Genomic DNA, 25628 nt, shown 5'->3' with positions numbered 1-25628 from the left:
ATAAGTTTTAGAGATATGTTTTTCACTGTATAAACAGTAATATATAATAATAACAAATATACAAAATAGTATTTATAAATAATAATAATACTTATATAATTATGATACATTTATTTATGCACTAAATGAGGCAATGTATGACACAAAATAATATAATAATGGGACATAACTTGGATTTAAATAATTGATTAGCCCTTAGTTTCTCCCACCTTTTATCTTTTTATGACTCCTCAATTTATGACGTAAATACAGCAGATCTTTTATGATTAGCAGACATGACTGAACATTTAAAGTAAACTTGAAGTGGAACCGCAGGTAGTTTTCAAATGGGGACTTTCCATATCAACGGATATGTGAACTGTGGCTTAAGAAGGCGAGAGAAGTTTCTCAACAACAATATTGACCTTACCTAGACAGCACTTTTACATTTCTAAATGTAGTAATTCATGCAAATATGTTTCAGTTCACACAGTTTGAATCGGATTAGATTCAGTCAGATTCTGAATGAACATGTCAATAGCTTTGTGAAAAACTCTATCTCAATACAGACAATCAAGTAGCCTATTATGACATTTTAGGTTATTTCATATATTAGTTTACATTGCAATATTTTTTAAAGTGCAGTGACGCTTACGTGAGAAGCATTTTTGCAATTGTTTGCTGCTATTGCAATGTGGGCTATATGAAAACAATTGAAGTGAAGCCGGATTGTATCGTGAACACTTCAGAGTGTAGGCGGAGTCGAGCAATAGTGAGCACTGCACTTCTCGTTTTGTTTTTCTAGTATGCTCTCTAGATTTCAAGACACAGCCACACTGTGTGTAAGCGCGTTTCTTCTACTTTCACTTATAACTCCACAAACTATCTTTCTATTTTTATTATTTTAAGCTTTTTTCAAAATATTATCAGCAAGATTAGACACAGCGTGGTTGATAAACACGCGGAAAAAGCGCAGTTTCCGGGTGTTTAAGGGGGAAACCCGTGGTGTTTTTCGACCGTGGGTATATCACCAAAAAGTCAAAAGCATATCAACATGTCATCATAACGTGCTGCTGGTACAGACTCTTCATCTTAACCCCTATAATGGCTTCTGGTTCAGCTTCAGACCCGTCGTTAAACGGTGTTTCGTCCACACCGGATGAGAACGAGTATCCGTCAGGTTTCCCTCAGAGCATCTGCGATGAGGTGCCGAAAGATAAATACTTGTGTAGCAACTGCAATAATGTTTTGAATAAAGCGCGTCAAACGGTGTGCGGTCACCGATACTGCCTCGCCTGCGTCAACTGGCTGGTCAGGTAAGAGAATATTCAAGACAAACACACAGCTCACTTTTATGACGACACGCGACACATGCCTGGCAGAGCCACTGTGACAGTAATGACAATCATTGTGACTTATAATAACAGTCGGAAGGACTTCATAAATGATAACACACATTGCTTGTTAGTTTGGATAAGGGTAGGCTAAGCTATAGGTAAGGGATATGAATGTCTCAAATGTAGGTGTTATTGTTATTAATAATGCTTTTATTTCAGAAACAACAAGGACCTAGTGTGCACAAAATGTAAAGGAGAGGATTCCAATGTTGAGAGTGACACTAGCGTACTGACTCCTAACCAAGTAAACCTATATTATTACACTTTTCTGTCTGTCTGTCCATCTATCCATCCACCCGTCTATCTATCTATCTATCTATCTATCTATCTATCTATCTATCTATCTATCTATCTATCTATCTATCTATCTATCTATCTATCTATCTATCTATCTATCTGTCTGTCTGTCTGTCTGTCTGTCTGTCTGTCTGTCTGTCTGTCTGTCTGTCTGTCTGTCTGTCTGTCTGTCTGTCTGTCTGTCCATTCATCTGTCTGTCTGTCTGTCTGTCTGTCTGTCTGTCCATTCATCTGTCTGTCTGTCTGTCTGTATGTTTGTCTGTCCATTCATCTGTCTTTCTGTCTGTCAGTCTGTCTGTCTGTCTGTATGTTTGTCTGTCCATTCATCTGTCTTTCTGTCTGTCTGTCTGTCTGTCTGTATGTTTGTCTGTCCATTCATCTGTCTGTCAGTCTGTCTGTCTGCTTTATCTAAAGGTCTTCTTTAGTGAGTGGAACAATCGTGACTCATGTTTGGAAAGTTATGACAATTTCTCTTCTCATTCTAAATGTAGTTCTTCAATGATGTGGCTATCAATAAGGAAATTTTGGATCTGAAAGTTCACTGTGCTAACCAAGGCTGCCCCTGGAGAAGCACCCTAAAAAATTTTGAGGTACTGTTTTTTTTATTCATACTCACTATGATACTAAGTATAATTGTATAAAACAAAAATACAGATATGCTTATCCTAAATAACCGATGATGTTAGTCAAACGGATTTAAATATTGTTTAATAAAAGATCAAGTGGTTTGTCAGTCCATGAGGTTTATACTACATTTATACAGATCAAAAGAAATATTGTTTTTCTTTTTATGTTTTTGTAAGTAGTCTCCTTTGCTTGCCACATCTGCATTTATTTGACCAGAAATATGATAAAATTGTAAAATATTATTTACATTTAATTTAGCTCTTTTCTGTGTGAATATATTTTAAAGTGTACTTTACTCCTGTAATTTAAAACTGATGTTTCAGCATTATTGCTCATTATTGTCTTCAGTGTCACACTCCTTTCTAAATGCTGATTTGATGCAAAAAAAAAAAAACATTTCTGATTAGAATACATGTTAAAGGGCCTTGAAACCCCCCTCTTTCGGTTCAAATCTACCTCCGAATTTTTTTAACAAATGCTTCATTTTGGGCGAGGAGTGCAGAGGGAGGAGTGAGCGTGGCCGGCAGAGCAGTGGAGAAAGAGGGGAGCGAACAACTGACTCACAAAATCAGACACAAACCATTAGGAGACCCATGATTTTATAGTTTAAAAAGTAAAAATATAAAGAAATAAACAGTAAGTAATTGAATGCCTTGCTACATATGTTATTCATAATTTCTTATACACAACTACAATTTGTTATATGATGATAAAGATAATCAAGTTTATATAAACACTATAAATGAGGAGGACTTTTCTCCTCCTCAATCTGAATGCAGACACGGTGGATAGCAGTGCAGTAGGTCTCTTTCCTGTCTATTTCAACCATTAGCCATGCTGGTAATTTGGAGGATTTTAAACATATGGCGAACACAGCAGCACAGATTAGACCTCTTTTTTTTTTTTTTTTATGTTTGAGGAGATTTTGAGTCTCGGTGGGTCTGAAGTACACGTCACATACACTCAAACACACAAACTCAAACACACACACTTCTCCGTCACACACTCTCTCGCTCTCTCTCTCACACACACACACACACACACACACACACACACACACACACACACACACACACACACACAGTAGAGTTATCGATTGTCCTCGGCCTGATCGATCGCCGTGATTGATCGGGAGTGCTGCGGCCCGCTCGAACACACTGAATAAACTGATAGGCGATGTGTCTGAATGGTAACAAACTCAACTGATAAAAGACAAGTCTGCCATTCTCCAATTCTCGTACAGCTCTCCCAACAAAAATGCTTTGCTGCATCAGCCCTGTAAGAATCGCAGGGAAAATCATGCAACAAATCCCATTGATCATGGAAACAAACACATATGACTGTGGCATGCAGATGTAGTCTCACCCCATCATTGGGCCCCACAGCTTGGCAGTTCTGTCTTGCCTTCGGAAAGCATGTGCTCTCATGAACAATTACGAAGCAGCGCCTTCTCAAAGGAGAAGAAAACTCCGCTATGAATAATAATGAGAAACCAATGCGTCATCACTCCACAATAGCAGATTCGTGATACGTCACCGTTTTTGATCTCACCCCAAAAATTATTTTAAACCTGGAAGATGAAATTAGCTGACAAAAGCTCAAAATTATCCAGTTTTCCCCACAATTAAAGCTGACAGGTGCTAACATCATCTTAACCGATGCTCATCACACACAAATATGTTAACATTTCACAAAAAGTAGTCCAGGGTGTCCTGAAAGTATAAATGTTAAAAACATTGCTTCAATTTTGCTTTGTTTTTGTAGAAATATGTTTTGGATATGTTATAATCTCTCATAATTACTCATATGTTATAAATAATATTTATCACTTATAAGTAATTAAAACATGTTTAAATACACGCTGTTATTATGAACCTTTTGTTTATTTAAGCATTCTGAACAGTAAAGTGTGTCACAGTCTCCTTAAAAATGATCAACATTGATAAGGATAATTATTACTAGTGATTGAACAACAGAAAAAAAATATGATAACAAATCAAATCAACATATTAGAATGATTTCTGATGAATCATGTGACAGAGAAGACAGGGCTAATTATGCTGACAATTCAGCTTTGCCATCACAGGAATAAATTATATATTATCAAAAGTATATTCACATAAAAACAGTTTTCTTGCATTTTTCACTGAATAAATGCAGTCAGGAGACACAAAAATATAAATAAATCAATGTGTTTTTAGCATGAGTATCATTTATAGCTTCTTTTAGCTCCTGATGTTATGAATATGCACATCAGATAAAGTCTAGCACTTTGCTGTGTGGTTTAGATTAGAAAGTAAGCAAATGCATTATGTAAGACCAGACTGTTGCACATTTATGTAAAACCAGCAGATTCATTGGGAGACACTGTAACATCTTACACTTGACTGACTCAAAATCAGTGTGGATTATAGAGCTTGTATCGATCAGATTACCAGCTGTGGCTTTTCTATTATCACTTTGTTAAATCATCGAAACAATAGCTGCATTTCTTGGCAGGCTGTCATTTTCGGTTACAAAAGCAACACGTTGTCTTACGGGAATCCTAACATGCTAGCTTTGTGGTCATTCCTTGTAATGAACCAGCCATTAGGACATTAATCATAGAGCTGTTGTGCAGATGTTGTCCAAGAGCGGTGAATCAATCCTCGGCCGTATAGAGCAATACCAAACTCATACTTGAGGCTTAAAAAGCCTAATGTACAATTTTTAGAGGTCAGTGTTGCATTGAGATGAATTTTCTATGACTTTGACCCTCATGCCTGCCTAATGGAAATCTTTTGTGTTTTTTTTTTCTGTGCTCAAGAGAGTTTGAAAGCCTTTTGAGAATATAATTTTGTTCACAAGCTCCCTATTTGAATAGAAACATGTAGGTTGTACTTTATGTTTTTCAGTGGAAAATGTATGATCAAAAGCAAAATAACACATGCGGTATTTTGCAAAGTTTTAGAGGTTATTTAAAGCTTCAGTGCAATGCTTTGAAGCAAGCAGCATTGTACAGTGTTTTTGTATAATTTACACTGAAATTAGAGTATAGGGCGGGATATAAAGAGTGTCTCCTCCCTTTTTTTAAATTAGATATTAGCATTTTTTTATAGGTATTTAGATATAGGTATTTATTTTTTTATATAGGTATTTAGTGTTCTGCTTCTGAGGATGTTAATGTGTCTCTAGACTGGAGTAGACTGTTTGCATGCTGCTGTGGTTTTTTTTATGACAATAACGCATGCAAAACTAGACTATTTACCATGATGGAAAGCATGTTTAAGTGACTGTACTTTTTATTGCTATATATAGTGGACTTTTATTAATAATAATTGTGTGAACAAGTAGCTGATGTCAGCTCCAGCTCTAGTGGCTATTTATAGTGAGGAGGGCGGGACACTTCATATTCTAGAGAGCATTTGATTGGACAGAAAATTTGATGAGAAGCTGATGTGGCACTGAGAATGTCTTTAGAATTGTTGATCGATATTAGTGAAAAGACTGTTTTAAATGCTAGCTTTTTCTAAATGGGAATTTTGTTATTGTTTTGGAGCATTTTAGCTAATATCAATCAAACATTATGATCTTAAATGTAAAAAAAACTTGTTTGGATTTAATAGAGATTGAACAAATTTTTTTAATTGAACTGTTTCTTACTTAAATGAAGTCTAAAGAAAACTTCTGATGGTAAATTGATAACTCACCCACATGTCATTTCAAATGAAAAGAAGTCTTTTTTGGAGTTGAAAATAAACTTAGATGCTAGAATTTTCAAGCTTTTTCCATACAGTTTATTGACGGCAAAGCTCTAAAACAATCAAAAAACAGTTTCTGAAACATAAAAATAAACTGTGCACAATATTTTAAGACTTTCAAACACAATCACTGCATGCCAAACGGCACACTATACTATGAACTATGACTTTTGCACTTTCACCATCACAAGATGGAACATTGGCATTTTTTGACAGTTATTTTGACGACGTTTGACAGTTGTCAGTCAAATTAGTGAAATAAATAACCAACTACCAAACAGTACCTGCCATAAGTCTAACCGCATTCACCATCGAGAGACGGCATAATCACTCATGTAGGAGAGTTTTGCTTGCACAATCCAAAATAAATAAAATGCTCCAACCATATTATTTTTTAGTCTTTAAGAAAGCCACATTTAATTGATTACGTTGCTTGCCGTAACTTTGCAGTTGTGAAATGTACTATCAAAAATGTAAAGGATTTTTACTTTCAGCTGCATAAAGATACTAAAGATAATAAAGAGTCCTTTACACACACACACACACACACACTCACACACACACACACACACACACACATACACATGTACAGCTACCTTTATGTGACTTCCCATAGAAGTAAACATTTTAATACCGTAGGAAACATTCTTAATGGACGGCACTGTGGCGCAGTGGGTAGCGCTGTCACCTCACAGCAAGAAAGTCACTTTTTCGAGTCCCTGCTGGCTCAGTTGGCATTTCTGTGTGGAGTTTGGACTTTGAAACTACACGAACATGGGGATAACATGCAAAAACATACGATATAGGTGAATTGGTTAAGCAAAATTGTTTGTATTGTATGTGTGTCCTACCTTTTAAAAATAAGAAATACTGTTACGAAACACCAATATGGAACAGCTAAATATCAACTTTGATATAAACGGAAGGAATGAAGGAATGAAGGAAGGAAGGAAGGAAGGAAGGAAGGAAGGAAACATTCTAATATACAGGAAACATTCTGTATGTGGTTTATGAGGACTCTCTATTGGCATAATGCAGTTTATACTCTAAATCCACACATGATATCACCTTACTCTAACTCTGTACATAAACACAAGCCTCACAGGAGCCTCACATGTGGCACATTTTCAATGTGAAAAAATATCCTTAGGTATGATTTTTAAGTACAGTACGAGGACACAGTGCATGTGTAAACCACTTAAGCATGCCATTGTACAAATTTGTGTCCTGGTAAACCAGCAAACCCAGTATACACACACAGGTTTAGTGATGACGAGAAATAATCACAGAATTGTCATACTGTATTTTATTTGAGTAATAAAACATTTGCTTGATTTCTCACTCAACAGGACCACCAGAGTCAGTGTGAATATGCCCTGATCCCTTGTAACATTGGCTGTGGCATAATGGTTCAGAGGAAGACACTGGCCACACATCTGGAAAGCGGCTGTCCCAACAACAAGACCGCCTGTCCCTCCTGTACAAGTGTTCTGACACCCAGAGAACTCCAGGTACTGCTAAAAAAAGGTCCCTATGAAACAACTTATTCATTCATTTTCCTGTGGCATAGTCCCTTTATTCATCAGGGGTCACCACAGCAGAATGAACCGCCAACAAGTACTAGGAAACTTTTGATACATCATTTATGTATTTCGATTTAAAACATAATTCAACATTCGGTGACATTCAGCTTTATGCAGATACAGTAATTATGTTTTTATGACTGGATTTAGCAATTTCACCCAAATTTCCATGTAAGCCAGAAATCATAGGACCTTAATTATATTAATTAAAATAATGTTTGTTTTTTTTATATAATTAAGACAATAGTAATTAAGCCAAATAGTTCTGTGTTGCTATTTTCTTTAAAGCCTAATCCTCACCACGTTTCAATGATTTATGCAATAAACAACAATAAAAAATATACCCAAATATACTTTAAAAACAAGATTATCACATGCTTGAGCGTGCTTATCACATATTTGCATCTTATATTAATTTATATTGGGTATTACAGGAAAACAAGAAAAAGCAGACTTAGAAAAGGCTTTATTCAGACTGACAATAATACGTCAAAAAAAATTAAATACAGTGAACACACTGTGTATATATTTGTGCAAATCATATGCACATAATGTATGTATGATACACGGGTGATATTGTGTAAACAGGCCCACAGTTCAATATATACAGATTCTGGCTCATTCCTTGTTTCTGGAGTGGTTTTGGGTCAGCGTGCCCTTGCTTCAAGCCCCATAGTTGGTTTAAAGCCACAGATGGAGTCTCCAGTGTTTATTGCTGTCCCATATTACTTTATTTTCCATTTCACCCATTGGGACCTGCACTCCGGGATATGGATTAGAGGAAGAAAAAGGAGGAAAGAAGCAGAAATCCAGAGAATTCAGACATCAAGCTTCAAATGCAACACATTAGTCAAAATATCTTCAAACGCAATGTGTTTCTGGCCTCAAATTAAGATAAAAAAGTATTATTAAGATGTATTGGAAAGTTTGTTAGAGAATTATTTGTGCAAAACTTTCATCACTGTGGTTAGTGAAGGTGACATTTGCTAATTTCTTCACAGAAGCATGTATGTCCCAGTTCTGGTGATAAGAAGACAGCAAAGACGGATAAAAAGCAAAAGGTACAGAACAGCTGGATTCGGTGGATCTCTGTATGTTCTATTCTAAAAATGGATGTATAAACAAGAATAATTCTGAAGTGCAGTATGTTTCTGTGCTTTTTTTATAGAATAATCAGCCGGCCAACTCAAAAAAGAAAGAACCATGCATTTTCTCAGACGTTGGTTGTCCTTTTAAGGTTGGTTTTGTTGATAATGCCACTATTTTTCATAATGTTGTGCTATATATCATTTTTGGAACAAAGTTCTATATAGAGGAGGTAATTTGGACCATTATTATGCCATTATATATATTTATATCTATATATATAGCCCCCCATTTTTGCCCATTAGGCCTACCTTGGGTTTATTTTTGCTAATTTAAGCCATTTTTCAAAAGATAAATATATTGTATAAAACTAAACATTATTTATATTACTATCATTCATAGTTCCTATACACCTAATAAGCTCTTTATATTAATAGACAATACACAGATATTGATGTTTCATAATGTTTTACACTACATTATTTGAATCTACCAAGTTAGTTTACAATGTTTACATTGCTCTACTTACAATAAATCTAAATCCCAAATATCAGAAATGACAACAGATTGTTAAGATTTAATTAATGTCAGTTTTATTGCTATTGATTTATGCATTTACTTAACAAATTTCATTCAATCATTTTCCTTCTGCCTTTTCCCTAGTTTATCACAGTGGAATGAACCGCCACTTACTTGACATATTTATATATTTTTACTTTTAGCTGGTTTTTGTAACGTGTTTTAAGTTAAAATAATTTCTAATCGCATCTTTAGTGATTTTCAACTAATTACACTGTCTTGTCTTAATAGGCGGATTTAGCGTTTTTTGCAAAAAAAGCACAAGTGGACTTAGCTGGTTTTGATGCAAAATAAAATTTACCTTTTTAAAAACCAAAGAAATGTCTAAAGTGACATTTATTTTAAAAAGTTATTTCATTTACTAGCTAATAAAATGAAACTTCTGAACCTAATTAGCAGAGCCTGATAGAAAATGCTCATTTACAAGAAAAGAAGTCTGATGGATTTAGAGGGTTTTGCATCTGAACTCTCATATATATACATACACACTCACCGGCCACTTTATTAGGTACTCTAAAAAACCCTCATAATTTTTATGGTGTAAAAAAAATCAAACATTTTTTTTTTTTTTTAAATAAACCAAATCTGACCTCACCTTGACTTTATGTTCTTTTCCCTTTAACTTTTACAATATATGAATTGTTTTAATTCAGGGCAACCCAGACAAAGTAAAAGAACATGAGTCTTGCAGTCATGCGGGTCACCTGCAGCTTCTACTGGACGTGACCAGGGCTCTTCAGCGAACACTGAACTCAGCAACTGAGCGAGTCTACCAGGACAGCCCTGTTTTTCTTGAGCCTGGACCAAATGGCTCTTCACTCGCTCCTCAGGCTGATGGTGACATAGAAACGGATGGAGGAGATCCGGGAGTGAGTGACAAGGCCTTCAGCCTCCACGATGATCAGGTTGAGCTCGCCGCCGGCCAGCAGCTGGACGCCCTGCAGCAAAAAGTGCAGGTCATAGAGAACATCATTTCCGCTCTGAACCGAGAGGTAGAGAAGACACAGATCAGTGTGGTGGCAATGAATAGAGACCATTGCAACAGCCAGCAGATCATTCAGCATTTGGAAGCTACGGTAAGTTTCTGATTGATCCCACATTAAGGTTGTTTTTTGTATGTGAACAAAATCCAGTATTACTTTGTGTTGTGTAATTGAAGCTTTTCAGATAAAACTTTGAAATTCTTATATATAAAGTAATAGAGTCAATTTTCAGATAAACTCTTCTTATAATACTTATTGTGTCATTATTTTAGTGTTCAAAAGGACATCATTTTGTGGATTAGGCCTGAACAATATATCATTTGAGCATCGATATCGCAATGTGTGTATCCTCAATAGTCACATCACAGGATTACATTCATTTATTTATTTTCTTTTTGGCTTAGTCCCTTTATTAATCAGGGGTCGCACAGTGGAATGAACCGCCAACTCATCCAGCATATGTTTTACGGAGCGGCAACCCTGAGAAATCACTGAGAAACACCCATACACTCTCATTCACATACATACACAACGGCCAAATTAGCTTACCCAATTCACCGATAGCGCATGTCTTTGTTATAGTCTTTGGACTTGTGGGGGAAACTGGAGCACCTGAAGGAAATCCACACAAACATGGGGAGAACATGCAAAGATACTATTTTATAATATTGTATAAAATGATTTATACAGTACAACGATAACCATGGTATTTTACGTTTGATTGTTACATTTTTGTATTTAAATTCTTTTATAGACTCCATAAAAAAACATTAAGCACTAATTAATTTTTAGTTTTGCTGTGTCCTATGCTTGTAATTTATTATATTTTATGCAAATGCACTTAATAGAAAAGTTTTCTCCATAGTTGATCTAAATTATTGAAATCTTTTCAACTAGAGCTATTCACTTATATTCTTTTCGCTAGATACAGTTAAAGTCAGAACTATTAGCCCCCCTGTTTTTTTCCCTTAATTTCTGTTTAACTGAGAGAAGATTTTTTTTTTCAATATATTTCTAAACATAATAGTTTGTTCTGTAGACTATCAAAAAATATAGCTTAAAGGGGCTAATAATTTTTACCTTAAAATGTTTTTTTTTTTTAAATAAAAAGCTGATTTTATTCTAGCCGAAATAAAACACTAAAAGACCATAAAATACTTTCTCCAGAAAAAAAAAATATTATCAGGCAAACTGAAAATAACTTGCTCTGTTAAACATCATTTGGGAAATATTTAAAAAAAAAATTCAAAGGGGGCTAATAATTCTGATTTTAACTGTATAACACAGCAAAACAAAATATTGCACTTTTTGTTTGTTGCTGTTTGGAATTGTCAGATATTTCCAATATTGTGCATCCCTAGGATGTCAAATTGACGTGAAGGTTTTGACATAAAATCGATTTGCATTTTTGACATGCTTTTTGACATCATGCTTGTTGCCATTTTAATGTTGTTTTAACACCAAGGTGCCCCTTTGGGATGACGTTGAAGGCCCATTTTGTTATTGTTCCTGGTATAAACTGGCCTTAAAGGGATGGTTTACCTAAAAATGTACACATTTTGTACAGCAGTATGAGCTTCTTTCTTCTGTTGATCACATCATGTTGGTAACCAAACTGTAGATGCCAGCCCTTGACTAAACAATATTTAAACTGTATCAATTCCAATAGCCAAAACTCAATACTTAAGAGTATAGACAGCTGTTTGGTTACCAACATTCTTCAAAATATATTATTTTGTGTTTAACAGAAGAAAGAAACTCAGGTTTGGAACAAGTAGGTGGTGAGTACATTTCTGTAGTTTATTTTTGAGTGAATCATAACATTAGTGGTACTAAAAAAAATCACCTTTCAATAGTTCTGTATAATAGTTCAATAGTTGTCAGTTTTGAAAAGTTATTAGTTTTTTTCTAATACACAAGTAATACACTGATGCACAGATGTGAGTTAGCTGCTAATAGCCTGTCAGTCTTGTCATGGATTGGATTTTATAATTGCACACCTTGAAATAAAAGTTTAAAGGAAAGGATTTAACTTTTTAAATGTTGCTCGGTTGTTATCATTTACTTTTGATTTAATTTGATCAAAGGTACAGAAACAGTACTAATGTTAAAGATTATTGCAATTAAAAAATATTAAAAAATTTATATAATAAATATTTTAATGTAATTTATTCTGTGATTCAAGCTGAATTTACAGCATCATTACTCCAGTCTGCAGTGCCACATGATCCCTGAGAAATCATTGTAATATGCTTATTGGAGCTCATGAAACCTTTCTGATTATTATAATCAACGTTAAAACAGTTGTGCTGCTTAATATTTGTGAGGAAACATGACAACATTTCAATCATGCTTTCAATCAAAAAACAAAAATGTCTAAAATAATACAAAAACAATGAAGCACACAAACTTTTCATTGCATTGTCTCCACATAAATTATAAAATATACAATAATATGTTGATATTTTTATAATGTAGTACGTATAAAATTAATCCAACGGTAATGTAACTTAATGCAAAAAATATTGTGAACGATAAACAATGTGTGCTAATTATAAACATGCACTCAATGTACTTTAAAGTTCTAATTAAATTGCATTCATTTCATAATGTTTCTTGAAGGAGTTTGCCTGTTCTCCCCATTTTGGCATGGGTTTCCTCCGGGTGCTCCAGTTTCTTAAAGGAGTTTGCATGTTCTCCCTATTTTGGCATGGGTTTCCTCCGGGTGCTCCAGTTTCTTAAAGGAGTTTGCATGTTCTCCCTATTTTGGCATGGGTTTCCTCCGGGTGCTCCAGTTTTTTAAAGGAGTTTGCATGTTCTCCCCATTTTGGCATGGGTTTCCGGTTTCCCCCACAGTCCAAAGACATGTGATATAGTTGAATTGAATAAACTAAATTAGCCATAGTGTATGAGTGTGTGTGTGAATGGGTGTGTATGGGTGTTTCCCAGTACTGGGTTGTGGCTGGAGGGGCATTCGCTGCGTAAAACATATGCTGGAATGGTTGGTGGTTCATTCCACTGTGGCGACCAGTGAAATAGAGACTAAACCAACGGAAATAAACCAAAGGAAAATGAATGAATGTTTCTTGAAATACCTCACTCTATGTGTACGATAACACATTTAAAGGGATAGTTTACCAAAAATGAAAACGCTGTCACTATTTACTCAAACTCAAGTGGTTCCAAACCTTAATGGGTTTCTATATTCTGCTGAACAATAAATAAGATCAGGGTATCTGTGAGGTCTTAAAAAGTCTTAAAATGTCTTAAATTTCAAGAACAAAATTTTAGACCTCAAAAAACTTACTGAAATATTGGGTTGTAGGTCTTAAATCAGTTTAAACAGGTCTTGATTTCCCTATGTCCAAGTAAAGCTACCGTATTAAGCAAACTCTCAGTCACCAATAATCCATTTCAAAACTTGTTTTAAATTTTTAAGTTTTTTTATTGCAAAGAGAAAGTTCACAACAGCTTTTTGACATTTTTACAGACAATTGTAACACATTACTTTACATGATTTTACATTAATACAAAAACTATTTACAAATCTAGCTGGCTCATTAGAATTTTTTTAATGTTCAGCCCTGTATATGTCTAAAATTTAATTCATATTGTTCTTAAAAGGGTCCTAAAAAGTCTTAAATTTGACTTGAAAAATCCCATAGAAACCCTAAAGATATTTTAAAGAAGGCTACAAATTAAATACAAGTACAAGGAAAGAAACACTTTTGAGGTCAATGGTTACAGATATTCAGTCATTTCTTTTTTTAATCCAGTGTTCTACAGAAGAAATTCAAGAACAAGGGAATGCTTTTGGGTGAACCATCTCTTCAAAGTTAGTTTCTACTGTCATTTACTTTTATAATTAAAAACTACCCTTACATCAGTGATATGCTGTAATTTAATTTTCATTTGAATGCCATCTAAATTAAAAATTTAATTGCAATTCAGCATCCTGCTGATTTCAAAAGGTATTCATTTCAGTTCTGATCAGCGCACAAACCTGATATCATGTCATTTCTGTCACGTTTTTATCAAAATCAAAGCACTTGATTTCCACTGTGCGTCCATAGTTCATCAAAAAAAAAAAATTACTCACTATTTACTCAAACTCAAGTATTTCCAAACCTTAATTGTTTCTTCATTCTGCTGAACAGCAAATAAGATATTTTGAAGAAAGATACAAACCAAATACAAGGAAAACAAATACTGTTGAAGTCAATGGTTACAGATATTCAGCTTTCTTCATTTTTTTAATCTAGTGTTCAACAGAAGTAAGAAAGTCAAGAACAAGGGAATGTTTTGGGTGAATTAATCCCTTTTTAAGTTAGTTTCACTGTCATTTACCTTTATTATTAAAAATACCCTTACAGCATATTTCATTTGAATTCCATCTAAATTAAAAATCTAATTGCAATTCAACGTCCTGCTGGCTGATTTCAAAAGGTATTCATTTCAGTTCTGATCAGCGCACACACCTGATATCACGTCATTTCCAGTCTGTTTTTTATCAAAATCAAAGCACTTGATTTCCACTGCGCGTAAATAGCAACAGCAGAATTCACTACTTTGATGTGTCCTGCAGTTAACTAGGCATTGATCTCACGCTGGGAATCCGCAATATGTTTGGAGCTAATGAATGTGTTTTTGTTACAAAAGAGCTGAAAAGCTATACAGGAATCTGTGGAAAACATTTATTTCCCTGTGATGTGTGTTTTTTTTATATTTCTATGCCACCAGGGTTGCATGAATCATGTTTTGAATAAAATAAACTTGCAAAAAACTAACAAAGGTATTCGCGGGTCTGGAATGATAATGCATTTATCCCTGTGGTCTTCTTAACACCGGGAGGTGATAAAAAATGATTACAGCTGCATTCTGACGCTCGACCTGGAGGAGTTATTTAACATACGGCAGTCGAGATGACACTTCTGAAATGCTGAAAATGAAGAGATAAGTTGAAGTAAGGATGTGAAGGGAATGGGTGGTAGAAAATAGATTTGTGTGACAATTCACCAGGTGCTGTTGAGAGAGAGAGAGAAAAAACCCAGATGTGTCTAATAGGATGCAGCCTTCTCCTTCCTTTTCTATATTTTCAAGCATCTCACATAAAGCTGCCGACCTTAACCAGCTCTGAAGTTCCATTATGACGCATTAATATTGCGCTTTTCCAGCGAGCCAATCTGTGCCTTTGGGTGATTCATCCATGATAATGGTTTTCACGTTGCAGGTAGCGGAGCTGCAGCAGAGGCTGGTCAGGAAAGACATTCTCATCAGTTCTTTGCAGCAGTCTATCAGCGCCCAGCAGGACGTCTCGTATGATGGCACCTTTTACTGGCGGGTGTGTGATGTCAGCCAGAAACAGAGAGAGGCTGCCAACAGCCAAAAGATCAGTCAGTACTCACCAGGTACCAAAGCACACATCTTTAGTTCTACACTTGAAGGCAGAGCTCATCCAAAAATAAACACTCTGTCATCATTTGCTCACCCTCATGCCATTCCAGACCAAGATGACTGTCTTTTATATCTGTGCTGGAGCACAATAGAACTTACTATTTTGATATTTTTTCTATCTATCTATCTATCTATCTATCTATCTATCTATCTATCTATCTATCTATCTATCTATCTATCTATCTATCTATCTATCTATCTATCTATCTATCTATCTATCTATCTATCTATCTATCTATCTATCTGTCTATCTATCTGTCTATCTGTCTATCTGTCTGTCTGTCTGTCTGGCTGTCTGTCTGGCTGTCTGTCTGGCTGTCTTGTCTGTCTGTCTGTCTGTCTGTCTGTCTGTCTGTCTGTCGCCTTCAATTTTAAAGTTGTTGTCAAATTAATCAGTAAGTAATTTTTGCCTAAATCACACTGAACTGGCTTAGAATAGCACATATAACTTTGTTACAAGCACAATTAACTTTGCTTTATAAGTTATAACTAATGTTGCTGTATTTTTTCTCTTCTAAATCATAAAAATACCATAAAGTGTTAGAAAATTTTGATGTCTTGTCCCTGCTGGGTGTTTGAAGGCCATTTCGGTCATCACACACTCAACATCCTTCATCTTCTCATCAGTAACATGCATTTAAACAGTCTCTGGGTCAATGCGTGTAAAGATTTTGGACATCTTCTTGGACACTTTTAATGCTCCCAAACAGTTTGCTGCAATTATAAATCACCCATGTGATGAGGTAGATCAATATGATGCAAATTACCTTCTTTGCGGTTTGATTGGACAGGTCAGGAATCACTGAACTAAATCTTCTAATCCTCATAGACAGGAAAAATAAAATAGTGACTGCAGGGTAAATAAAAGTAGTGGAGTAAAAGTACCGATACAGTGCTAAAAATGTACTCAAGGGAAAGTACACATTTATAAAGTTACTTAGTGAATTACAATTTCTGAGAAAACATTACTCAATTACAGTAATTTGAGTATTTGTAATTACTTACTTTACACCACTGGTCATGTCTCAGCTCGGGCGGAAAAAAAAAATTAAAAACTGCAATACCTGGTTAATCCTATGTACTGCACCTTTAATGTTAAAGCATTTTTTTGTCATGACTTGTCATTGATCTTTTTTGTTACAGTAATATCTTACAGTATGTACTTATCATAGTCATTACACTGGTAAATAACAAGGTACTATCCATAAATCTACCCCTAAACATAATGACCCATGTGGTTACATTACATAACCTAGTTCTTTCTTAGGAAAGTACACCTTATATACACCTTATATATTATTAAGTGCACGTACTGTAAAATAAGAAGCAAGTCCAAACCAGTCTAGCTCTGGATTTTTATTTATTTTTTATTTGACCATTCTCTGTTAACTTTGTTCGTGTGTAAAAATCCCCATAGATCAGCATGTTGTCTACATGACTAAATATCTTTAGCTGCTGTCATGTGACTTTAATCAAATATTTGCATGAACAAGCAGTCAAATGTGTTTACTTAAGTGGCTTGTGAGTGTGTATATGTCAAAGTATTATTCTATCATTCCTTCTTTTGTTCCATTATTCTATCATCTAATCTATATCATGTTTGTAATCTATTTTTCTTTTGTTTTTCCTGTCTACCAAAGTAAGTGATTCATTCAAAAAGATCTAATTCATGAGTCGTTTTAATTATTTTATTATTCCTTCTATTGTTCCATAATTCTATCATTGAATCTATACTCACTGGCCACTTTATTAGGTACTACTACCGAAGTTGACCCCTTTTCCTGTCAGAACTGCCTTACTCCTTCGTAGCATAGTTTCAGCAAGGTACTGGAAAATTCCTCAGAGATTTTGGTCCATATTGACTTGATAGCATCACACAGTTGCTGCAGATTTCTCAGCTGCACATCCATGATGCGAATCTCCCATTCCACCACATCCCTAAGGCGCTCTATTGGATTGAGGTCTGGTGACTGTGGAGACCACTTGAATACAGCGAACTCCTTGTCATGTTCAAGAAAGCAGTCTGAGATGATTCACACTTTATGACATGGTGCATTTTACTGGCATCTGAAGATGGGTACACTGTGGTCATACGGACATGGTCAGCAACAATACTCAGGTAGGCTGTAGTGTTGACACAATGCCCAGTTGGAACTAATGGGCCCAAAGTGTGCCAAGAAAATATCCCCCACACCATCACAACACCACCAGCCAGCCAAATCTATGCTTTCATCCTGTTGATGCCAAAGTCTGACCCTATCATCTGAATGTTGCAGCAGAAATCAAGACTCGTCAGACCAGGCAACCTTTTTCCAATCTTCTATTGCCCAATTTTGGTGAGCCTGTGCTAATTGTAGCCTCAGTTTCCTGTTCTTAGTTAACAGTAGTGGCACTCGGTGTGGTCTTCTGCTGCTGTAGCTGTGGGCATTCAGAGTGGCTCTTCTGCTTACCTCAGTTGTAACGAGTGGTTATTTGAGTTACTGTTGCCTTTCTATCAGCTCCACCCAGTCTGGCCATTCTCCTCTGACCTCTGGCATCAACAAGGCATTTTCGCTCACAGAATTGCCGCTCAAAAAATATTTTCTCTTTTTCAGACCATTCTCTGTAAACCCTAGAGATCTCTAGGGTTTACAGAGAATGGTCTGAAAAAGAGAAAATATTTTTTGCGTGAAAATCCCAGTAGATCAACAGTTTCTGAAATACTCAGACTAGCCCGTCTGGCACCAACAACCATGCCACGTTCAAAGTCTCTTAAATCACCTTTCTTCCCCATTCTGGTGCTCTGTTTTAATTGTAGCAGATCGTCTTGACCTTGTTTACATGCCTAAATGCATTAAGTTGCGTCATTTGATTGACTGATTAGAAATTTGCATAAACGAGCAGTTGGACAGATGTACCTAATAAAGTGGCCAGTGAGTGTATATAATATGTTTAATTTATGCTTCTTTTGTTCTACCATTCTATCAATCTCTAGTTATATATTCATTAAAATAATTGATTTATAAGAGTCATTTCTATTATTCTATTGTTCCTTCTATTCCGTCATTTGATCTATTCTATCTTTTGTACCTTTCTATCAATCTTGAGTTAAAAATTTATTCAAAAAGAACTGATTCATATGAGTCATTTATTTATGAGTCAGACTGCACATGGTTCAATAAAAAAAACCATCAGTTGTGCTGCATGTCAAGCTGTTCTTTTACATTTACTGAAGATAAATGACCAGGGACTGTCCATATGACCTGTGCATGACTCTCCAAAACTAAATCTATTATTGCGATTCAGAAAAATCTTCCCCTGGGCCTTTTTTTTTACCTAAGCATGCTCCATTTGCAGTTTCAGTTGACATAATCAATGTGTTATTGACAATAAAAGTCTCCCTTCGCTTTCGTGCCAAAGCAAAAACAGTTTAGGCAGAACTGAATACTTTCATGAGGACTCATCGGGAGAGCTGTGTTGAATGAATGTTAGTTGTTATCGTATATTGAGGTAGAATCGATGCACATTCATAAGGCCGGTGCTAAAAATTGAGTTGGTACCAGTGAAAGGGAAAGCATAAGGGGGGGAAGCAAATGTGGAGAGGGTATATAGACTGAAATGGGGTTGCTTGCCCAGGAGTGAAACAACAGAGTGCAAAAACTAAAAGGAAAAGCTAAAGGTAATTTCATTGACGTGTTTTCTTTCCATCATTACAGAATAGGATATCAGAATAACTGTTCCTCTAAAGCAACAGTCAGCAAAACGAAGCCAAACGTTAGATTTTTTTTTAAGGGGGGATAAAAGAAGCTCTCTGGTTATCTGCTGCTATTTTTAGGAGTTTTAACTAAAGCCCATCACGCTTCACATAAAAATGACAATGCATTGTGTTTTTCAGCTTTCTACACCGCCAGGTATGGATTTAAAGTGTGTTTGCGGCTCTATTTGAACGGAGACGGAGCTGGAAAGGGATCACACATCTCTCTTTTCTTTGTTATAATGAAAGGAGAATATGACCCCATTCTCTCATGGCCATTCAAACACAAGGTAAAAACGCTGTAATCAAGCTGTCGGTCAATGAATCAATCAATCAGTCAGTCTTTTCATGCACATCTGTGTTGACGTGCAGATGCTTAATTCAAATACACCTTTAAGGAGTCACATCCTGAGGAATCAAATTACAGTTCTGAATGCATATAGCATTGATGGACTATGAAATTATAACTTTGGGAACATTTATCGCAATTTAAACAAGGCTTGCATTGCTTCCCATAGCTGGCAATTTAGTTTTGTTTTTGTCTCGAAAGACAAACAAATCTCTTTTATTTCAAATAGCAGTGTTTTAAATATTATAAAAGTGTTGTCAACTGGAAGTAACTGAAATAAGATTAAATGTAAAAAGCAGAGGAAAAACTAAACTTAGCACTAAAAACAAACATAGGCTCATTCTAAAAAAGTAGCCCTATATACATTTCTGGAGACCACAATTTTTTTAGCCAGAAGTACATATGGCTTCATTTCGTCTTTAAAACCAATGCTACTTTTTTCTGCTGACCACTAAAGTCTGTGTGGTCGGCTTTCCCACTGTTATTACTAGTTTGTCCAGTGGCTCGCCATGTATGTCTGCAGACTGGAGATGCAGAGAGGAATTGACCAAGACGAAGAGGTTCGAGTCTGGCAAAGAACAGTTCTAGAAAGCGAGTAAAATGAAAACAGAAGCCAAAACATAAACAAGTAAATAACAGGGTAAAAATGCTGTGAGAACTGAAAATGTGGTAAAAATTAGGTGAGGGCTTTTCTTTTTCTGAATTGCTTTTTAAAACTGTTGGTTATGTTTAAGGAAGAAGGAGGGTGAGTCAGTCTATTGATCAGTCAGTCGGTCAGTCAGTCAACTGCGGCCTCTGGTGGGATTTAGGTGAGAACAGCAGGCGCGAATGGCAATTGCTAGAAATTTGAGATCTGAAAAAGCGTACACAGTGACCTCTGGTAGATTTAGATGAGAAGAGCAGGTATGAATGGCAATCGCGAGAAATTTGAGATCTGAAAAAGCGTACAAAGCCACCTCTGGTGGATTTAGACAAGGACAGCAGGCGCGAATGGCAATCGCTAGAAATTTGAGATCTGAAAAAGTGTACACAGAGGCCTCTGGTGGATTTAGACAAGAACAGCAGGTGCGAATGGCAATCGCGAGAAATTTGAGTTCTGAAAAAGCGTACAATGCCACCTCTGGTGAATTTATATGAGAACAGCAGGCGCAAATGGCAATCGCAAGAAATTTGAGATCTGAAAAAGCGTACACAGCGGCCTCTTGATTCGCGAAAATGAAAACTGCAAAAAACGTATCTCCTGGGTATTTGGCGCTTTCCAGAAATGTATATAGCGGTTATGTTTTCAGAAGGAGTCTGGGTTGACTAAAAATTTTTGAAATTACTGAAGACAGAAATAAAATTTATTACAACTAAAATCTACACTGTAAAACTTTTTTATTTTATATTTTTATATATTCAACATAAAAACGAATGAAGATTTTTATGTTGATTTAATTAATTTTATTAAGTTATTTAGGTTTCAAATAAATCTTTTAAGTTATACAAAATTGAACTTACTATTTTTAGTCAGTTTTAATGATGTAAGTTAGTCTTTATAGGACTAGAAAAGTTCATTTGATTCCATTAAAAAATTGAAGTCAGCAATATTTTTTTACAGTGTAATAAACTAAAATCAAGACTCTATAATAAATGATTTAATAGTAATTAAATGAGCAATATCACACTCGTAACATATCAAAAAAAAAAAATCAAACACGAATAAGAGGAACTACTTTCTTCCGCCATTCATTCACATCTGCAGCTGACATCAGAACAGCAGAAACTATTGGTCATTCACCAACGTCACTTTACAGCTAGTATTTGAATGATTCTCTAGCATAATGTCTAAAATGATGACAAAATGGGTGATTTTGCTGACATTTAGGATTATACTGCAGAACGGCAAAAAATGCCATCAGTATACAGAGATTTCCCAGTTTTTCTTTGTTGCAATCAGGAGATCACAATAATTAACCCTTAAAAACCAAAGCAACGCAATCACTTCCAGATTACTGTTGTTTGCGATAAGGAAAAACATTAAAAAACACACGTTCATTTCTTCTTTTTTTTCTGTTTACTGAACTAGTCTGCAGTAACAAAAGCAGGAGGCTTATTAGAAACAAACAGATGGCCAACCAAAAAGTAACTCAGGGTTATACAAAGAGTGACCAACACAAAATATATACATCATACCTGCCAACACTCCCATTTTTCCCGGGAGACTCTCGTATTTCAGACCCTTTTTTCGTATTGTTCTGTCTCCCGGAATTCCACAGTCCAGCTTGAAACCTGGTTGAAGGTTTGAAACCTATAATTTATATTAATAATAATACATAAATAAACAAGGCTGGAAGAAATACTTTGCATAAGTCTCAGGCCAAACACATTGATTAAGATGCGGTTCACATGTTGATCAGTCTGCTTCTGTCTTGCAGTGATTATAATTATAAAATGAGCATCATTATGTTCTTCTCAAAAGGGCTGAACACTTGAATTGAGCACTCTGAAGGGAGCACTGAAGGGCATTACTGCCTCGTCTTGTGTTTTTAGTACACCTAATATAAGAACATGCATCACAGACACTTTATTTTTGCTCTGAATATGTACTTCGAAAGAAGTGCTTTCACACAGTCAAAACTTGAAAATAGATTTAGCTTTTTGAGTGGCAAATGTTGTTGTAGATGGCTTTTATGTTTTTGCTGTTCAAGGATGTAGAAATTAAAAAGGGAAAAATTGCATTGAAATTAGCATTTAGTGTTCAAAGGGGTAAAAGGGCGTAGTCTAAATTACTAAAAGTCTGAAAGAAAAAACTAAATGTCTTTATGGCAGTTTTATTAATTTTAATAATTAATAATTTTAGATATATTTTAGGTTTTTATTCAAATGTATTGTTTTCGTTAATTTGTTTAAGACATATAGTGCTCAGCATAAATAAGTACACCTTATTTTGAAAATGCATATTTTTATCCATTTCTCAGTGAATAGATTTTGGTGCATTTGAACAAAACGCATTTATTAAACAGATATATTTATTAAAGTAATATTTTAGTCACTAAACATCTTTAGAAATAGAAACATAATACATTTAAATTCAAGCGAAATATTTGAAAATAAAAATTACAAACTGCTAAATGTCAATTAAATTGTATCTATTTTTTGCTTCTCTTGATTTTTTTCCTAATCTTTAAAAAAAAAATCAACAATTCTTCCAAACATAGAAATTTGGGTGTACTAACATTTGGACCATTATCGTAATAATTTTGTTAGATTAGCTCCAGTTTTGGCTTCAGTACTGATTAAATTAACGCAAATGCACAAATATAATATTGTAAACATCCTGAAGAAAATATTAATTTAAAAAATAGATTTGTGATTTTCAATAGCATATAGACCAACATTTTGTGTGTTTATTATAGTTTTTTCCAAAGTACAATTTTACATGGATTAAGTTGAAATAAAGTAATTCAATTCAATTATTTCGTCATTATAAAAACAATTTTTTGCCTTTGAGTCAACTTTTTTTTCCCTTAGCCAGAATAAATATTTAGATTAATATTAAATGACATTCCTTTTTTTTTTTTTTTTTTTACCAAGTAAAACCTATAATTAGAGGATAATTTATAAATTTAGCTGTAACAAATTACAGTAATTTGTTTTGGATTTGTCCAAAGCTAGATTATACTTTGGTCTAAGGTTAAAAAAGATTGTTTCCACTTTCTACAAAAATAAACTAAACTACAAAAATAAACTAAATAATTTAATGTCCCTACACTACCTGACAAAAGTCTTGTCATTGATCCGAGTTGTAAGAGCAACAAATAATAACTTCTCACAGAAATCAGTCAAGATTGGTGAAGGAAAAAATCAAGGTTTTGGGTTATATTCAGTGTGTGGGTATGCAAGAGATCTGCTGAGTGGATGGCAAAATCAACAGCCTGAGGTATCAAGACATTTGTACTGCCCATTACATTGCAAACCACAGGAGGGCAAATACTTCAGCATGTGCTCAGGATTGGCCAGCCGTCACCAGACATGAACATTATTGAGCATAGAAGTCAAGTTATTATTTGTTGTTCCTAAAACTTGGATAGGTGACAAGACTTTGTCAGGTATTGTATATTACACCATATTTTTAATTTGTGTGAGTCATTTTTTTCTTAATCACAAAAAAATATTTTAGATTTAGATAAAATTTTATAGTTTGAAACAAAGATAAATTATACTTTGAGAAAAAACTAAATAGTAGCTAAAACAAATTACAATCATTTTGTTAATTTGGCCCAAAGTGTAATTTTTTTTTTCTCAATGCAGGGTGTTTTTCCATGACCTTCACTAACATTTCTCTCACGTACCTGTCAGGTAACGTTCTTCCTCCTAGATCAAAACCAGAGGGAGCACGTCATCGATGCTTTCCGTCCCGACCTGTCCTCCATGTCTTTCCATCAGCCTGTCAGTGATATGAATGTGGCCAGCGGCTGCCCCCTGTTCTTCCCTCTGAAGAAACTGAGGTCGCCCAAACATGCTTACTGCAAAGACGACACCATCTACATTAAGTGCGTGGTGGACACCTCTTCCTGAAGCACCCAGGTAATGGGGACGGGACACATACTGTACAAGAGCAGAAAAAAACTGGATCTGAGGAGAACTGTAGAAGAACAAACCGCCAAATATTCATGAGCTGAAAAGTTTCATCTTTTAGTGCATGAATAAAATCATATTTTTTAGATTGACACCTGGCTCTTAATGTTTTAAACATGGATTCTTTCTCATTATTTTAGGATTTTTATTATTTTATTTATTATGGAATAAGTGCCTCTGAATTTTGAATAAGATACTTATATTTTTATATTGTGTGCTAACAAATAAAATGTGTTGACTGTCTTGCTTTTGTATTTCCTCTTTGTCTGTGGTGTTTCGAGATTTCAGAATTATTACAATGGTTTGCATTTCTAACCATTGATAATATTGGCTTAGGATTGAAATAGTTTTAATTGCTAGCTTACAATTTTTATAAAGGCTGATTTAGCTCATCCACTCAAAAATTCATAAATAAAATAAAACTTTATAATCATAACCGGAATAAAAACAAGCACTACATTATGTTACAATATTAATAATATGAATTCAAATTTTTACAAATGCCATTTTTCTTCTTGAATAATTGTTTAATGTGAATTACGCACAGATTTCTTAACCATATGTATAGAATAAACACAGGCTCATTGTGAAAATGTACCCTGGTATACATTCCTGGAGAGCGCAAATTATGTAGCCAGAGCTATGTATGACTGCATTTCGTCTTTAAAACGAATGCTGAGGGGTGATATGACACTGCAGACGACCTCTGTTTCTTTTCGTGCTACCAGCTGACTGCTTACCTCTGTGTGGATGACTTTGCTCTCACCAGTTCGTCCAGTGGTTCGCCACATATGTCGTCAGATTTGAGATGCAGAGAGGAGTTGACCGTAAAGATAAAGTTTGAGTCCAGCAAAGAACATTTCCAGAAAGGTAGAAAAGCACAAATAAAAGGCAAAAAAAAAAAAGAGTAAAAAAACAGGGTGAGAACGTTGTAAGATCTGGAAACGTGGTAAAAATCAGGCGGCCGTCAGGGCTTTTCTTTTCTGAAAACACTGTCAGTTGGGTTTAGGGAAGCGGGTGATCGGGTTAATCGGTGCTTTTGAAAACAATTATCAGTTGGGTTTAGGGAGGGGGTATTAGGGATATTGTTGAATTAGTCAGTCAACAGCGCCCTCTGGTGGATTTTTGCGAGAACAGCAGGTGCAAATGGCATTCACGAAGGAAATTTGAGATTTGAAAAAGTGTACACAGCACCCTCTGC

At 35.1% G+C, this 25628-nt stretch overlaps 1 protein-coding gene across 3 annotated transcripts; it reads left to right on the top strand.

The window, feature by feature from the left end:
* The first annotated feature begins 706 nt into the window (after positions 1–706).
* Positions 707–24670, top strand: traf1 (TNF receptor-associated factor 1). 3 transcript variants are annotated; one of them, NM_001128381.1, is made up of 10 exons: positions 707–1295; positions 1536–1620; positions 2165–2263; positions 7390–7551; positions 8625–8684; positions 8792–8860; positions 9942–10364; positions 15502–15679; positions 19600–19748; positions 24149–24554. In NM_001128381.1, exons 1-10 carry the CDS (start codon positions 1084–1086, stop codon positions 24365–24367), a joined length of 1656 nt encoding a protein of 551 aa, NP_001121853.1. In that variant the 5' UTR covers positions 707–1083; the 3' UTR covers positions 24368–24554. The 3 variants fall into 3 exon arrangements, with proteins under 3 accessions (NP_001121853.1, XP_073765130.1, XP_073765129.1); XM_073909029.1 differs by having other exon boundaries at positions 1183–1295; positions 1536–1786; positions 1964–2263; positions 24149–24670; XM_073909028.1 differs by having other exon boundaries at positions 1290–1458; positions 24149–24670.
* Positions 24671–25628: the final 958 nt, after the last annotated feature.

The sequence above is a fragment of the Danio rerio genome, chromosome 8 (assembly GCF_049306965.1).
Source record: "Danio rerio strain Tuebingen ecotype United States chromosome 8, GRCz12tu, whole genome shotgun sequence".
Lineage (NCBI taxonomy): Eukaryota > Metazoa > Chordata > Actinopteri > Cypriniformes > Danionidae > Danio > Danio rerio.
The sequence above is the reverse complement of the archived record's forward strand: the minus strand, read 5'-3'. Positions and strand labels throughout refer to the sequence as shown.

Bases quoted from the DNA above. Each gene is read 5' to 3' on its own strand.
- traf1 (NM_001128381.1), top strand. From the start codon at position 1,084: ATGGCTTCTGGTTCAGCTTCAGACCCGTCGTTAAACGGTGTTTCGTCC. The intron at 7,552-8,624 runs GTACTGCTAAAA...ATTTCTTCACAG, and splicing joins TGACACCCAGAGAACTCCAG to AAGCATGTATGTCCCAGTTC. The intron at 10,365-15,501 runs GTAAGTTTCTGA...TTCACGTTGCAG, and splicing joins TTCAGCATTTGGAAGCTACG to GTAGCGGAGCTGCAGCAGAG.